Source organism: Sphaerodactylus townsendi, linkage group LG12 (assembly GCF_021028975.2).
Source record: "Sphaerodactylus townsendi isolate TG3544 linkage group LG12, MPM_Stown_v2.3, whole genome shotgun sequence".
In the NCBI taxonomy this organism is placed as follows: domain Eukaryota; kingdom Metazoa; phylum Chordata; class Lepidosauria; order Squamata; family Sphaerodactylidae; genus Sphaerodactylus; species Sphaerodactylus townsendi.
The window spans coordinates 30,082,329-30,097,281 of NC_059436.1; the positions used below are offsets into that span (position 1 = coordinate 30,082,329).

Below are 14,953 nucleotides of genomic sequence, written 5' to 3' on the forward strand. Positions count from 1 at the left end.
AAATTCAATGTATGGATGAATGCACAAATTAAACCAATTTATCCGTGGTTTTAATTTTTAAAGCATTGGCTCTTCTTTACAAACAGATGTATGTGAGTTCACTGTGATGTGCGTACAGGGCTTGCAATTTCTGAGGAACCAAACAATGGGGATTGTCCTTGGAAAACACTTGGCGTGCGTGCGCTTGGTCTTGTACTGCTACACGTGTCTGTGATCTTCTATATATGCAGGTATGCAACCCATAGAAACCAAATACAGCACCACAACTATTTGAGCCTGGATCTTTGCTTTTCTGCCCAGCCGGGTGGCAGGCCTCTCTTTCTACCCACACCCAGCTTTGCCTGGCTTGTATACCTTTTGAAAACCGGTCTGATTACTTTTATTTCATTTTGCAACTGTAAGGAGGTGACTGACATCTGAAGGACACACACACACACACAAAGTTTCCAACAGAATGGAGCATTTATTATTCAAAACATTCTCCTCTTGCTTAGTCCATTTTCAGTGAGATTTGCATGCATAACTATCGACTGGATTTGCTCCGGATTTGCTAAGTGGCCATTCATTGATACTAACAGCCAGCCTAGAGTAGTGCTTCGAGTGTCAGACTAGATTAGAATCTGGGAGACCCAGGCTTCCACTCTTCTGTGGAAGCTTGCTAGGTAACCTTGGCTTAGGGGTTCTCAACCTCCCTCTAATACAGCTCCTCATGTTGTGGTGACCCCCAACCCTAACATTTATCCATTTTACAGATGGAGAACACTGATGCAGACAGTCTTAGGTGACCCCTGTGAAAGGGTTGTTTGACCCCCAGGTTAAGAACCACTGGCTTAGGCCCTCTTTCTCTCAGCCTAACTACCTCAAAGGGTTGTTGTGAAGATAAAATTGAGGAAAATTATGTATGCTGCTTTGAGGACCCACTGGGTAGAAAAGCAGGGTACAAATGAAGTAAATAAAATTTTCCATTCACGAATGTCCTCAAGTCAGTGGCAAAGCAATGTAATAAGGAGTAGATTTCAGTCTATGCTTACCCAATAGATTTACAGTGTAATCCTAAACAGAGTTATACCCTTCTAAACTCACTGAAACCAACCGGGCACTACTAAGCTTGCTTGGCTTTCATAGTTTCCCTTAAAGAAGTCTGGAAATAATGGTTTTGAGTGTGAGTGCTGGTGAAAGGGGCTAGTCCATTGTGGCCTGAATTAAACACAATGGCGGCAAGGGAAAATAACTTACCTGTGGGATCCACACTCAAAAGTCTCTCTTTTCATCAGCTACCTGTGCAAAGTAACTATGAGCTTAGTTGCCAACACTGCACCTGATTTCTACTGTGCAAAGGGAGGGTGCATAGCTGCTTTGAATGGGTTGCAGCAAGATGTAAATGAAAAACCTAACATTTAAATAGGGCCTTAGTCTTAAAGTATGAGCACAGAATGGTATGCTGCAGTACTGCAGTCAAAGCTCTGCTGATGACCTGAGTTCGATCCCGAAGGAAGATGGTTTCAGGTAGCCTTCCATCCTTCTGAAATCAGTAAAATGTGTATCCAGCTTGCTGGGGGTAAAATGTAGATGACTAGGGAAGGCAATGGCCAGCTACCCTATTAACATAGTCTACCTAGTAAAGTTTGTGATGTGACATCACCCCATATGGGTCAGTAATGACCCAGTGCTTGCAGAGGGTCATTTACCCTTTTTAAAGCCTTTACCCTTTTTAAAGCCTTAAAGCCCCACTTCCTTATTTGCTAAATCACTTCCCTTCTGGAGAGAGGGTAAAAGTCAAAGTGCCCTAGAGATTCTACAGCCAGGCAATAAGAATACTTTCACACCCTTTCCTAGCCTTATTCCACATGAGTAATAGCATATTATAAAACTGAATTAAAGGAATCACACTGAATGTGGCCAAACAGAAGGCTCTACATTGTTTTGGATTTTCGAAATGGTAAAAATCTGTAGCATGGCCTGCATTAAGTGGTATCTCAGAGAGGAGCAAGCCTATTAAGATTCTGTGGGCTATATTTATACTGTCTAGATGGCCCTAGAGTGTCTCTCTGCAGCGATCCATCCAGAGGAATACTTTAAAAAAATAATTAATTGTAAAATTAAAAAAGAAATTACTGCATTTCAAGTGTTTGGATAACATTCTGCAATCAATTTAAAATATAAAAATGTGTTAGAAAAAGCGACCTTCCATATTCTAATAGCTTACACCTCCCCATATTGAACATGGGAAGTGTTCCCTATCTAGCCCAGCCTCTTCTTTCCTTCATCTTCTATGGGAGATTTCTCCACATGCTTAATCAGAAAACTCAGGGTGTTCCCATGAAAACTATTGGCACTAGATTCAAGACAGATAAAACGAAGTTGTATTTTGTACAGTTGATGGCTGACTTGTGGAACTCACTGCCACTAGATGTGGTGTTGGCCACTGGTTTCGATGCATTTAAAAGAGGACTGGGCAAATTTATAGAGGACAGATATACTGCTGTCCGTATACCTCTCAACGGAATAAGGCATCTGGGTTCTGATGCAGAATGCCTTTGATTGTCAGTTGCTGAGGAGTTTCTGCTCCCTACTTGTAGTGTTCTCTGTGATGTGTGGCTGGCCATGGTTGGAAACAGGATGCTGGTCTGAAGGGAGCACTGGCCTGACTTTGCACGGTCACTGTTCATGCTCTCCATTGCCACTGTGGTGTTGAAATAATCAAGCCTGTAATCTGAATGAAAAACTTGAGCAGGCAAATTTAGGATGTCTTCCTTCAGCTTCCTTTCCGGCACAAGACATAAGGTCAGGGTTGTCACTTTGGATGTCGCTTCAGTTCAGTGCATCCTTAATTGGTATATTTTTAGCCCATTTCTCCCAAAGGGACACCAAAGTCGCTTACAAAAATACACATTTAAACAATTTTACATGCAACATAGCATAAAAAACAAACACCAAAAAAGTAGACAAGACATCCTAGATTGGCTAGGGCCAGGATCCGTGAACCACAGAGTAAGAGCTCTTTGGCTCCCAGTCATACTCAGGTTTTAAGCACTGCAGCATCCAGTTCTCCAAACTGAGTAACTATCATGAACCTGCCAATCCTGTTTTGGGGTCAGTTCAGATACCAGAAACATCACACAGCAGAAGAGACAAGTGATGGGGATGGAGAAATGCTCTGGTACGCTAGCAGTCATGACAGCCAAAGGTAACTGCATGGAGCTGAACCCTCGCTCATTCATTCACTTAAGCTACCCTGAGCTCAGTATGGTTAAAAAGACATTTCTGAGAAGGGAATGGCTAACAGGGTTTCCCAGCACCCCACAGACTGATGGCTTTATTAAGGACCAGACTGAGACGGAAGTCCAATGCGCACTTACCTGGGAGCGGGTCCCATTGAATGCAAACGGATTTACTTCAGCGTAGGTGTAGGATTCCCCCTCCCCCCTCCGTCTGCGCTCCTCTTTGCACACTGCATTGTCGAGCGCGGAGCAAAAAGCACTCTGCACAGCCCCAGACGCCCGGTTCTTACTCCAGTCCCGAGTGGGAGGCCACCTGACCCAGCCCGCCTTGATCGCCTGAGATGGCAGCCGTGCAGCGCCGCACGCTCGCCAGCCGCAGGAGGCTGCTTGGAACGAAGCCCAACAACGCGGGTGATGCTCGACGAGGGAGGGCGAGAGAGAGGAGGCGGGGTCGCTCGACACTCGGGGCGGAGCCACAGATCCCCAGATAAACTCGCAGACCTCGCGGAACCCGGCACGGAGGCAAGTCGGTGCTGACCTCGTGGCCAGGGATGCTCTATCCTCTGAGGCTTGGCTCCCACGAGAGGGACGGAGCTGCAAAGTCACCCCTTCCTTCTCTGGGTTGCAAGCGGGAGGTTCGGGTCCGGGCGTCGCGCTGGCGCTTGTCTCCGTTATACCCTTGATGTATCACGGCTGTCGTGACGTGAGGAGCAACACGTGGAGCCTTCTGGAGATCCGACTCCATCTGCCTCCATCGAAGCACACGCCCTCTCCCTCCCTGCCCTTAAAGGCGCCTTTGCATGGGCTCAGCGTCTCGTTTGAACAGTACTGTAACCCGTGCATAGCGGCTCCCCGTTGCTGCGGCACAAGGACTACCGTGCGAATGAAGCGAGCAGAGTTGCGTTGCGCAAGGTATATGCCACAGTTAAACTGCGCCCTGAACGCGCGCATATGCAGAAGCGGCGCCTCGTCAGTTTCACTTTAAATCGGGCATTTGCAGTTGGATTGAGATGCCAAGGCCGAAAAGCCGAACCCTTTTGGCACGCGAAGCAGGAGCTCTTGCGCAACGCCTCGCCCAAACTTTCCAGGGTCTTAAAAAGCCAGATAAATCTGAAAGCAGAGACGCTGCGTCTTCCGAAAAGCTAACGCTGTTGCCACAGTCGTGGGGAGATGGTGTTGGACACACACGCGGCTCACGAAAGTAGATTTGGAAACACAATAAATCAGGAGCCGCGCCCCCGAGGGCCGCCCCACAGCCTCCCACTCGCTCATGTTTTTGTCCACCCCCCCCCCCCCCAAAACACCACGATTTCTTTAAAACAAAGATCAACTAGATTCAAGTCAGTCGATCATTTTACTTTTTTTTTTTTTTTAATCACAATATCCGTCCCGGTCTGCTCCTGCCAGTGTTTTGGCTCGCAGACTCGACTCGGGACTAAGCGACAAGGTTTTCAGTGTCTTGAATATTAAGTTGAAAAAAATATAGGGGGGGGGGGGGGTCTCCGGACCGAACACTCAGTGCCCACGTGTTTAGGCTTGCTTGTCAACCAGCAAGACTGAACACACTCTGTCCCAGCCTGTTGAGGAGCGACTAAAATTGCTCTTGATTTCATGGACCCTTTTGCACGCCTACCCCTTTGTCTTAAAAGGGTCTGACTCGGGATGCCAGGAAATTTAGAGAACCGGAAGGGGGAGTTTCGCACGTGTTGCCGCCCTAATTGGAACGCAGAGCTGAATGGGGCGGCGTGAGGGGGGGGCTCAATTACCCGGAAGCGATGGCTGGCTCTGCAGCGCGTGCGGGGCCCCCCAGTTCCCTAGATTGGGCTGCTGCTTGGAGGTGGCCTCAACTGCCTAGCAGAGGTGGCTCATTCAAACCCTCTTGTGCCACGCCCATTCCGATTACGATCTGACAAGAGGTGGGGAGAGACTCAATTGCCTGGAAGGCTGGTTCTGGGTGGGTCCTTTCCCCCATTAGGCTGTAGCTGGGGGTTGTGAGGATGGGGAGAAGACTCCAGGCCTCAGAAGGGAGTCACAATCTGTAGTAAGGTAGAGGTTGAGACAAGATTATGGTGAGCAAAGAGGAGGGGGAGATAAGGATTCTTTTAAAGATAGCGAAAGATGTCAAATTCTAGGCAGTGGGAGACAAAGACCTCCAGGTAACTCTCCTTGGTCTCAACTATTCACAGTCAGGATGGCGAACCTTTTATAGCACTCAGATGTTATGGATTGGTTTCTTATCGAAGTTCTGCCAGCATGGCCAATTGACCATGCTGGAAGGGGCTGATGGGAATTGTAGTCCATAACATCTGGAGTGCCAAAGGTTCGCCACCACGGCTAGGACCTTCTATGGTTAACATCTTTGCTCAGGTCATGCAAAGTGAGGGCTATCACTTCCTTTATTGAGTCAATCCATCTCATTGTGGGTCTTCCTCCTTTCCTGTAGTCTTCAATATTTCCTAGCATTGTCGAAGGCTTTCATGGCCGGATTCAACTGGCTGTTGTGTTTTTTCTGGGCTGTGTGGCCGTGGTCTGGTAGATCTTGTTCCTAACCACTGGCGTAATGCCCATTGGGCAAGGTGGCAGCCAGCTGCTCGAGGAAAGACATCACCCTGTGGGGGCAGCATCAAAATGCTGGAGTCTGTTTCCTTTGGCATTTTAGTGGTTTTCATTTTTAGCCCTGCAGGGGCGCCAGTTTTTGTAGGCTAGCGGCAACTGTAATTTCAGGATATCATCAAGAGACTGTCTCCTTATGCTACCCCTCAGTTTATGGGGAGGTTTGGTTCAGGAGTCTCAAAGTTGCTGGATCCTCTCAGGGTTTGCCCCTATCCACATTGCTTCCAATGGAGTTGGTAATAGGAGCATGGGGGTTGCTGTTTCAGGGTCCATAACTTTGGCCCCCCCCGAACCAAACTGCACCAAATCCTTTGGCTGGAATCACTCAGGCAGTCCCCCCTGATGAGACCCCTGAAAGTTTGAGACTGTGCCTTCAGAAATGTGTCATTAAAGCCTTCGTAACTCCCTTATTGGATTATAATGCAGGTTCATCGTAGAATAAAGACTCATCGCAGAACAAAGATTCTTGGGCACTTTCACAGGATGTTCCTGCAGGGGGGTGCATTTTTTGATGTGCTCGGCAACTCAAAATCCCCGTGGGTATCATCTGGAGATGATGTAGGCATTCTCAGTTTGGTGCCGTTTAGTTCAGGGGTCCTTTTCAAAGTTATGGACCCTCAAAAGTGGGTAGCCCCATAGAAAAAGAATGGGGGGATGGGGCACCCTTCTGAGGGTCCATAACTTTGGACCCTGGAACCAAACTGCACCAAACTTGGGGGGGGTACCATAAGGACAGTTTCCAGATGATACCTGCGTACCTTGGTAAAAAAGCCGATACATCCAAAAATGCGCCCTGCAGGAACATCCCTGAAATTTGCCCAAGAATCTTTGTTCTGCGATTGAGTTTCTGTATTGCTGTCCATGGGGCTGTACTTTGAAGTGGAACATTTGAAGGCAATAAAACTTTCAACCTGTGGGTCTCATTAAGGGAGACTGCCCTGATGATACCCGCCAAGTTTGCAGTGCAGTTTGGTTCAGGGGGCCAAAGTTAAGGGACCCTCAGAAAAAAACTGTAGCCCCCCCCATCTCCCATTAGCTCCCCATTGGAAACAATGGGGGGATAGGGTACTCTTTGGGGAGTCCCATAACTTTGGACTCCTTTGAACCAAAACCTCACACCAGACCTTGGGGAGGTAGTATAAGGACAGTATCCCGATGATATGGCTACAGGAAATATTGGGGCTGGATATGTCTAAAAAATGCACCCTCTCCTGCAGAGCACCCAAATGTCCTGGTGCAAAAAAATTGGTCTAGGTGGAGTGGGAGTGGCCGCTTCATGGTGGGGGGGCATCCAACTCAGGTTCTGCACAGGGCTACAGTTTGCTAAGGGCTGACTTGTTACGCCCCTGTTCCTAACGTTTCGCCGGCATCTATAGCCAGCATCTTACACCTCTGAAGATGCTGGCCACAGATGCCAGCGAAACGTTAGGAACAAGGTCTACCAGACCATGGCCACACAGCCTGGAAAATCCACAACAACAACCAGTTTCCTAGAATGATAGTCTTTCCCATGATTGTCTTTGCCAGGGAGTCTTTTCCAATGACTCAAGTACAGTAACTGCAGTTAAGTCATTTTGGCTTCTAGCAGCATAGTTAACAGAGAAAGCTTTTATTGGCTTGTACTTTATCGGACTGCGAAGGAGGGTGAGGTATGGTTGGTTTCCCATGTTAAAATCAGATGTGGTGTATGAAAAAAAATGTCCGGAAAAGGCTAGGCTGAAAATTTCTCCTTGGGTTAGGTTTTTTTATGTTTGTAGAGCGGATGATGGAATATTCCAATATTCTAGATAGAAAAAATAATGTAAAAATGAAATTAGTCATCAACATTTACAGAGGGGTCAACGTAGATTATATTATTTAAAAGAGTTGACTACATATGTGTATACAACCAAAAGTATGTATACAATATACGGAGGGCATCATTTTTGTACTTTTGCCCCTTCAAAAAAAAAGCGCTGGACATCTCGGCCACATTGGCTGCACTGGGGGGTCCAAGCCCAAGATCCCCTCAATGTAATAGTCATGAGGGCTGCTCTCTTCCACACATGCAGAGTAATGCCCTTTCACAATTGTTCGCAAGTGGATTCTGCTATTCCGCACAGTAAAATCCAGCTGCAAAGTGGATTGAAAGCGTATTATTCTTGCATGAGCGGAAGGGCCAAATAACTCAGGGGGACGAAACATCTCCAGCCTAGCGTGGCCTGGCAGACCTGCCGGGAATGTGCCCTGCGCCAGCCCATCTGTTGGCATAAGACAGCACGGCTGCGGGCACTGAGGCGCAAGGGGAAGCCGGCTCTCTACCGCGGCAATCCGCGATGCGCCGGCCCCGCAAAGCCGGGCATTTCCCAGCACCTCCAGCCACGTGGACCTCCCAGCAGAGCAGCCGCCCGTCTGGAGCTGCCTCCTCTGGGGCCGAGGCTCACACACCCCTCCGGCCGGGGCCAATGGGAGGAGGCGAGTTAGGCGGGTCACGCGGGAGCCGGCCGAGGAGGAGGAGGATGGCTTCGCGTGCCCGGCCGAACTACTTTGTTCCTGCCGAGCCGAGGGGAAGAAGCTGAAAGTGCCTCAGCAAGGCGCAGCTGCTCCTCCTCGGTATCAACCATGATCGCCTCTCATTTGCTGGCTTACTTCTTCACCGAGCTGAGCCACGACCAAGTGCAGCGGGTGAGCAAGGGAACGGAAGGTGGCAAGAGGCGACCTGGCTAGTCCTCTGGGGCTCATGTTGGCTTCGTTTCTCCTTAGGACCAGAGGGGCGCTTTGCACGTGCTCAGATGCATGTAGGTTGGGTCTGACTTTAAGTAAGCAGAGGAGTTCAGCGCCGTTCGCTGAAGGGAGAGCCAAAAAGGGCGCGTGTGTGCGTGCGCGCCTGCTTGTAGGAAGAGTTTTTTCCGCTCCGTCTGAGGTTCCGGAGAAAGAGAAAGGAAGACGGATGCTCCGATCCGCGTGTGGCATGGTCCCGTCTTCCGGCCAAAGGGAGTTCTTGCAGGGGTAAAATTTGGCTGAGAGAGGGAGGGTTGAGTTGTAACTCAGCTATTGCTGTGTGTAGTGAGAAGAAGGGAAACTGGAGGAGCATCTCTTCTCCAGTGCAGTCTACATGTGATAAGACTTAGGTTTTTCCTCCTCTCTGCCTTCTCCTTTCCGCGTTCTACTGGAGGGGTGGGTATGCTTCCCCGTGAAAGTTGGGGGCGCGATGATACCACGTTGGGAGTCAGTGGCCTTTTTGGTAGAATCTCAGCTCTTCCTGCTGCCTTCCTCCAAAGTTGATGCAGAGCTCTGATTGGAAGAAATCGGGAGCCTCCCTCTCCTCCCACCCATCTCCATTTTGGGGATCGTCTGGCCCAGAGATGCTCTTTTCCAAGAAAACAGACCTGTGGGATTATGGTTAAATCCCCCCCCCCCTTTAAAGATCAACATGGATTGGAGCCTCATGTAATGGGGTTTCCTCTGAGGAATATTTACCATCTTTTAAAAACTTGTGGGATTTTCAGAACTTTGGAGAAACCTTGATTTATTTCTGAAAGGTCTGCCAGCTCTGTAGTGGGAGAGGCTGTGGGGGTGGACCAGAAGATCTGGGAAGCAAGAATTCCAGAGGAGTAGCGTGGAGTGTTTGCACAAATAAACATGCTTCCCTGACACTTTAACACATATTGTTGCATAAACTCTTGTGGAATAGAGCTCACGTCAGCAGATTGTGTAGTGAGAGGTCTTTAAGTAGGCATTTAAATATGAGGTTATGAAGGAAAGAGAATGATCTACGATGAATACTGCTGTGGTTCTCCTTGCAGTGACTTAACAGTCCTGGAGTTAACTGAAGCAGAGCAATTCCAGTCCTCTACATCATTACTTATAAGCTCAGGTGCTCTGCACTGAAAGTGCCATAAAGAAGGTGCATTTGAGCATGCCGGCTGCATTTCTTGTCATCATAAACTGCCAAAGTGAGATTCAGCCCAAATCTGAGCAAATTCAAGCATATTCGGGTGAAAATCAGCCAAATATGAATGAATCCGAATGCTTATAGTTGAGTGAGACTGCTCCAACCTACTCCAAATCAAGCCAAACTTCCTTTTTCTTTTTTTGCCATCAAGTTGCAGTTGACTTATGGTGGCAGAGGGGTGCATCCTGGTGTCATGAGCCAGCCCCTCGGCACTGACCTGGGCACTGATGCCTCTGTTGTAGAGCCTGAAGACACTGTGGATTCAGGATTGGCTCCTTGCAAGGAAATTCAGGCGGCAGTTCAAAGGCCTTCCTTGCAGTTCAGGCAGAGCCTGGTACTGTGCAGCTGGGAGAGCCTTCAGGAATCTCAGAAGAGCGAGTAACAAGTCAGCTACTCAAAGTAGGCAAAGTCAGAGGCTACAGTTGTAGAGTCAAAGGAGAAGTGCTTGCACTGCTGCAAGGTATGGCAGAAGGCTCTGCAAGATGGAGGCATCTGCATCTTAGGAGAATTGAGCTCTTACAGGATCCCAGCCTCATTAGACAAGACCTTCTGTATAAACCCTGCCTTGCGCTTGGCTCTGCCTGGGTACAACGAGTGTACTTTCTGGTAAGTTTTGCCCTTCGACTCCCTGCCAGATCTCCTGCCTGTGCCTTGACCTGGGTCCCAAGGCACCTGCCCTTTCTTGCGTCCCCCCACCCCCAGCTGCTTTGCTGGAACAGACTGAAAGGTCATCTAGTTCACTGTTTTGAATAGTGATCCACCAGAGGAATGCATTCCCCATTCTCACTGATTAGTCTTTGTTACTTAGAAAAATGCTGTCTGTGAATATGTAGGTTTCATTTAGCTATCATGGTTAACAAAAGCTAGAATGGATTCAGTAGGACTTCCAGGAGGCAAGAGCAGAGCACTGGGATCCAACACAGGATTTTGCTTGAAATTAAAAGAAGCATGATATATAATGTAAGACACACACATGGGTTTTGATTGTACAATTGGTGAAAGCCACATAATTCAGATTGTATTTGCCAAGAATTTAGCAAGGAACATTGATTTGGGTGCATATGTGCCTTTGGCCAGGCAATGTTCTTACTGTGGTTTTGTCTCAGCCTTTACAGTATATCAGGATGGAGGGGGTTCCAAACCTGGCCTTTGTCCCATGACCTTGTCGCAGCTGGAGATAGCCCTGTTTCTTTACCGTGTTGTGTATTCCTTTATGCCAATGTAGCAACAGAAGAATGGATTGGAGAAATACATCAGCTCTGAAGAGAGCTGAAGAGAGCTCTGAAGTAAAAGGGTCATTGTCACAACACATGGTGTACCAGATGGCCTTCTTCTTTCATGGGACTGAGATAGTCTCTGTGGCTGTAGAGCACTCAGTCTTCACTAGTTCACCAAGTCAGGTGGCAGCCGCAGGCCATGAGGTTCTTAGTTCAAGTCCCAGACAGAACCAGGATCACCACCAGGCAAAGAGTGGAAATTGAAAGACTGGACAGCAGAGATAATAAAGAGGCCTAAAGACAGGCATCAGAGATAATAAAGAGGCCTAACTTGTGCTCCAGCAAGGCAATCTGGGAAGAGCTCTGGGGTATAGTCAGCTGAATTGAAGGACAGGTTATATAATGCCGTGGAATCATGGAACTGATCTCTGGCTGCTTTGGCACAGAGAGGTGTCCCCCCAACTATATAGTGCAGTGATTTTCAACAGCTGCCCATGGGTACTAAGGTGCCAGTTGATGTGTTTGCAGATACTCTGCCTGTTTCCTGCATGTTGCTGTTGCTCTCTTGCCATGCTTTATGAGAAAGGCCTCCTAGGGCAGGAAGCTGTTTTGTCGATAGTAATGATGCAAACAGGGCCACTTCTGCTTTCTGTGTAGGCTGTTGACAAGGGTGGGAGTGATTGCTGAGAGTTTCTCTCTTGTGTGTGCCCATACATGCACCAGCGTTTCCCTCCTTGTTTCAAGGAAATAAAAACTTATCTGGAGCAAGATCATATGGAAAAATCATTGCCAGGGCTTTGCTTTCGGTTTATGAACCACTGCAAGACAAATATTTTTTCTCTTTTCCTTTCGTTCAGCCTTTGTTTAGCATTTTTGCCTTCCTCTTTCATATAGCTGGAATTGATGAAAGGGCTGCTGAGGTTTGGTTGGTGGCACAGGCTCTATTTATGACAAGGACTGAGGTTAAGTTAGGCCAGGCGTGTGGCAAAGGGTTCCAGGGTTCATTGGGAGAAATCCCATGGTAGGAAGCGGAGGGGGTTTCTCTGGCACACAAGGAACCTTTCCAGATATCTGGATGGTGACCTTTATTTCGGGAATCTGTGGAGGTCACTCAGGGAGGTCTGGAGGGCGCGGTGGAAGTGGGAAGGCCTGGGCCCAGCTGGCCTTTTGTGGAGGGGGCGTTACATGGGGCCTAGGTCGCTGGCGCCACTGCTGCAGGACCCCACTTACCACTTGCTGTAGGGCAGTGGGGTGACATGGTATGAGTGTAAAACAGTAAAGGTCTGCTGGAACCACAACTCATATGCAGCCTGCAGAGTAGCTCAGTTTCCCTAGAAAAAATGAATGCTTAGGGCAGGGGTCTTTGAACTACGGCCTGTGGGCCACACGTGGCCCGCTGAAAACATTTATTCGGCCCGCTGGGGTCAACCTGGCCGCTTCCAAGCTGGTCTGCTCACTCACCTCCCCGCTCACCTTAGCCAGTGCTTCGCACCAGCCCTCCTCGCTGAGTCCACCACACTTGCACGGGCACAGCCCTGCCTACCACCTGCCCGTTGGCCTCACCACTCCCCCAGGCAGCCCTGCCCCTTCCCCAGCCAGCCAGGGGCCTTCTGCAGTCACCCATGCCGGAGGCAGGGCGCCATCCTTGCAAAAATCTTGCAGAGCGGGCGGGCGGGAGAAAGGGAGGGAGGAGAATCCAAGCTGGTCTGCTCACTCACCTACCCGCTCGCCTTAGCCAGCACTGCCCCATCCTGAGCTGGCCAGGGGCCTTCTGCAGCCACCCGTGCCGGAGGCAGGGCGCCATCCTTGCAAAAGTCTTGCAGAGCGTGCGGGCGGGAGGAATGTGGGCTGCATTCCTACCGCCCGCATGCTCTGCATTCCTCCCACCCGCATGCTCTGCAAGACTTTTGCAGGGCGGCGAAGTGAGGGGTGGTGGATGGGGCAGGCGCGTTGGGAGATTGCGCGCTGTGCAATGTTGGGCATGCGCATTGTGAGGTGGAGGGGGAGGGTGGTGGCAGGTCACGGGCGAGTTTGCCTGGCGGGTGGTGGAGGCGTTCGAATGTGAGCGGTGGGCATGCGCAGCTGTGTTTTGGTGGAAATTTGGGTTTTGCGTGGCACAGGAGTGGTCCCACAGTGCGGGAAGGAGCTAAGAACATGCAAGGAGGCATGTTGGATGGCATGTGAACATTTCATGCCGTTTGGTCCAGCTGTTTGGGAGGTGACCTGTTACCAACAAACTCATGGTTAGCTTTATATATATATATAGATTGACATGCTTGCTAATAATCCATTACATTTCTGCACTCCAAACACTGGCTGTTGTAAGCCTTTTAGTAGGAAGTGGTGCACACAAGATTGTCATTTGCTATTGTACACCGCCCTGAGCCCTTCGGGGGTAGGGCGGTTTATCAAATCGAATTAATAATAATAATAATAATAATAATAATAATAATAATAATAATAATAATAATAATAATAATAATAATAATAATAATAATAAAAGATCTCTTGTTAAGGAACAATTATGGGCAGGAGCACCCTGTGAGAGCCAGCATGGTGTAGTGGTTAAAAGTGGTGGACTCTAAGCTGGAGAACAGGGTTTGTTTCCTCATTCCTCTACATGAAGCCTGCTGGTGACCTTGGGTCAGTCACAGTTCTCACTGAACTCTCTGAGCCCCACCTTCCTCACAGGATGTCTGTTGTTGGGAAAGGAAGGAAAGTGGTTTGTAAGGTGCCTTGAGATGCCTTAATGATAGAGAAAAGTGGGGTATAAAAACCAACTCTTCTTCCTCTGTGTACACTGTATTTAAGTGCAATGTGTGTTTAAGTGCAATGTGTATTTAAGTGTACTATGTGTGGTTTGTGCTTGGTTTGCTAACAGCTGTTTATCGCTATCATTTCCTTTTTCTGTAAAGCATTTTTAAGGAGCTCTTTAGTCTCATGATATATCTATGTCAGCCTTTCTTTTCGCCTACTGGTTCTAGCATCCCAGCTACTCCTCTGGTATACATTATCTTTATATATCTTACTGAACAACATTTGGCTCTAGCATTGTTCCTTTTGAGAGAAAGTCAGAGAGGGAATTCCTTATGTGCGTTTCTAAAACAAGTGCTTAAGTCTGCCTGGAATCACACCCTTTGACATGGAAACCCTATGCATTAATCCTTGACGTTTGTGCAAGCAATGTGTGGAGGTGGGTGTGGTTTCTGATGTGATGAGCGAATGTATTTTGAATATTCCCAGAGTTCTACTTTTCAAAACTGAACCCGGTCATTGGAACTTGTGGAACATGACGATTCAACTGGTTGAGCTTGCAAAAACTCTTTGCTGCACTTTACTGAAAGGGGTGCTTATTAGCACTAGATCAGGAAGTACTCCTTACTGGGTCTGACTTTAGCCTCTCCAGAAGTTCTGAATTAGCTAGGGCTTACCTTAGATTTGCTAGTTGTGGAAACATCTAGGTTTAGTTAGTGTGAGCTGCCTTGGGCTTTAGAATCTGTCTCTCCATCTTTTTTTCTTTACCCCCGCCCCTTCAGTTTCACTTTTAAGTTTATTTTTCTTTTTTCCTGTCAGATCTGCAATGTAATATATCAGTGCAGTTTGTATACTTTGTGTTTGTATACTTACTATCATTTCCCTGTATTTTTTGTTGTTTTGTTATAACGTTTTGTGAAAAATTAATAAATTTTACTTTAAAGAAAGACTGAATTGAAATCAGGTTTTGGGGCTTAAGCCCTGGTGGACCTTGGATGAAAAAATCAGAATAAATCTGATTTCTGCTGTAGCTTTGTTACTAAATCCTAAAGAGTCAGTTTTTGTTCAGATGCCTTCTTTAGGTACAGTAAACCACTGCTATTCATAAAACATTGTTGCTGAAATCACTGTTAATGGAGAAATCTGCGAAGGCTAGGTGGCGAGGGCCTACTGCCTCTCAGTAGTGAAACAACCACATTTCCCGCAAAATTTAT

The 14,953-nt window shown here is 48.0% G+C and overlaps 2 protein-coding genes across 6 annotated transcripts in view; one reads left to right on the top strand and one right to left on the bottom strand.

The window, feature by feature from the left end:
• Positions 1-3,544, bottom strand: part of FIGLA (folliculogenesis specific bHLH transcription factor) — a 43,046-nt gene extending 39,502 nt beyond the window's left edge. For all 3 annotated transcript variants that reach the window (XM_048512758.1, XM_048512755.1, XM_048512759.1), the window contains exon 1: positions 3,360-3,544. The gene's annotated coding sequence lies outside the window, so the exon portion shown is untranslated. The remainder of the gene's footprint in view (positions 1-3,359) is intronic.
• LOC125441829 (hexokinase-2-like) overlaps positions 1-14,953 on the top strand; it is a 54,467-nt gene that overhangs the window by 7,403 nt on the left and 32,111 nt on the right. The window contains exon 1 of one of the 3 annotated variants that reach the window (XM_048512748.1): positions 8,301-8,498. The exons of 1 other annotated variant lie outside the window; for it this stretch is intronic. In XM_048512748.1, the coding sequence (XP_048368705.1) occupies positions 8,436-8,498 (63 nt within the window). In that variant the 5' untranslated portion in view covers positions 8,301-8,435. Of the gene's footprint in view, positions 1-8,300; positions 8,499-14,953 lie in introns of those variants that run through there. One more of the 3 variants, XM_048512750.1, reaches the window with a different exon arrangement.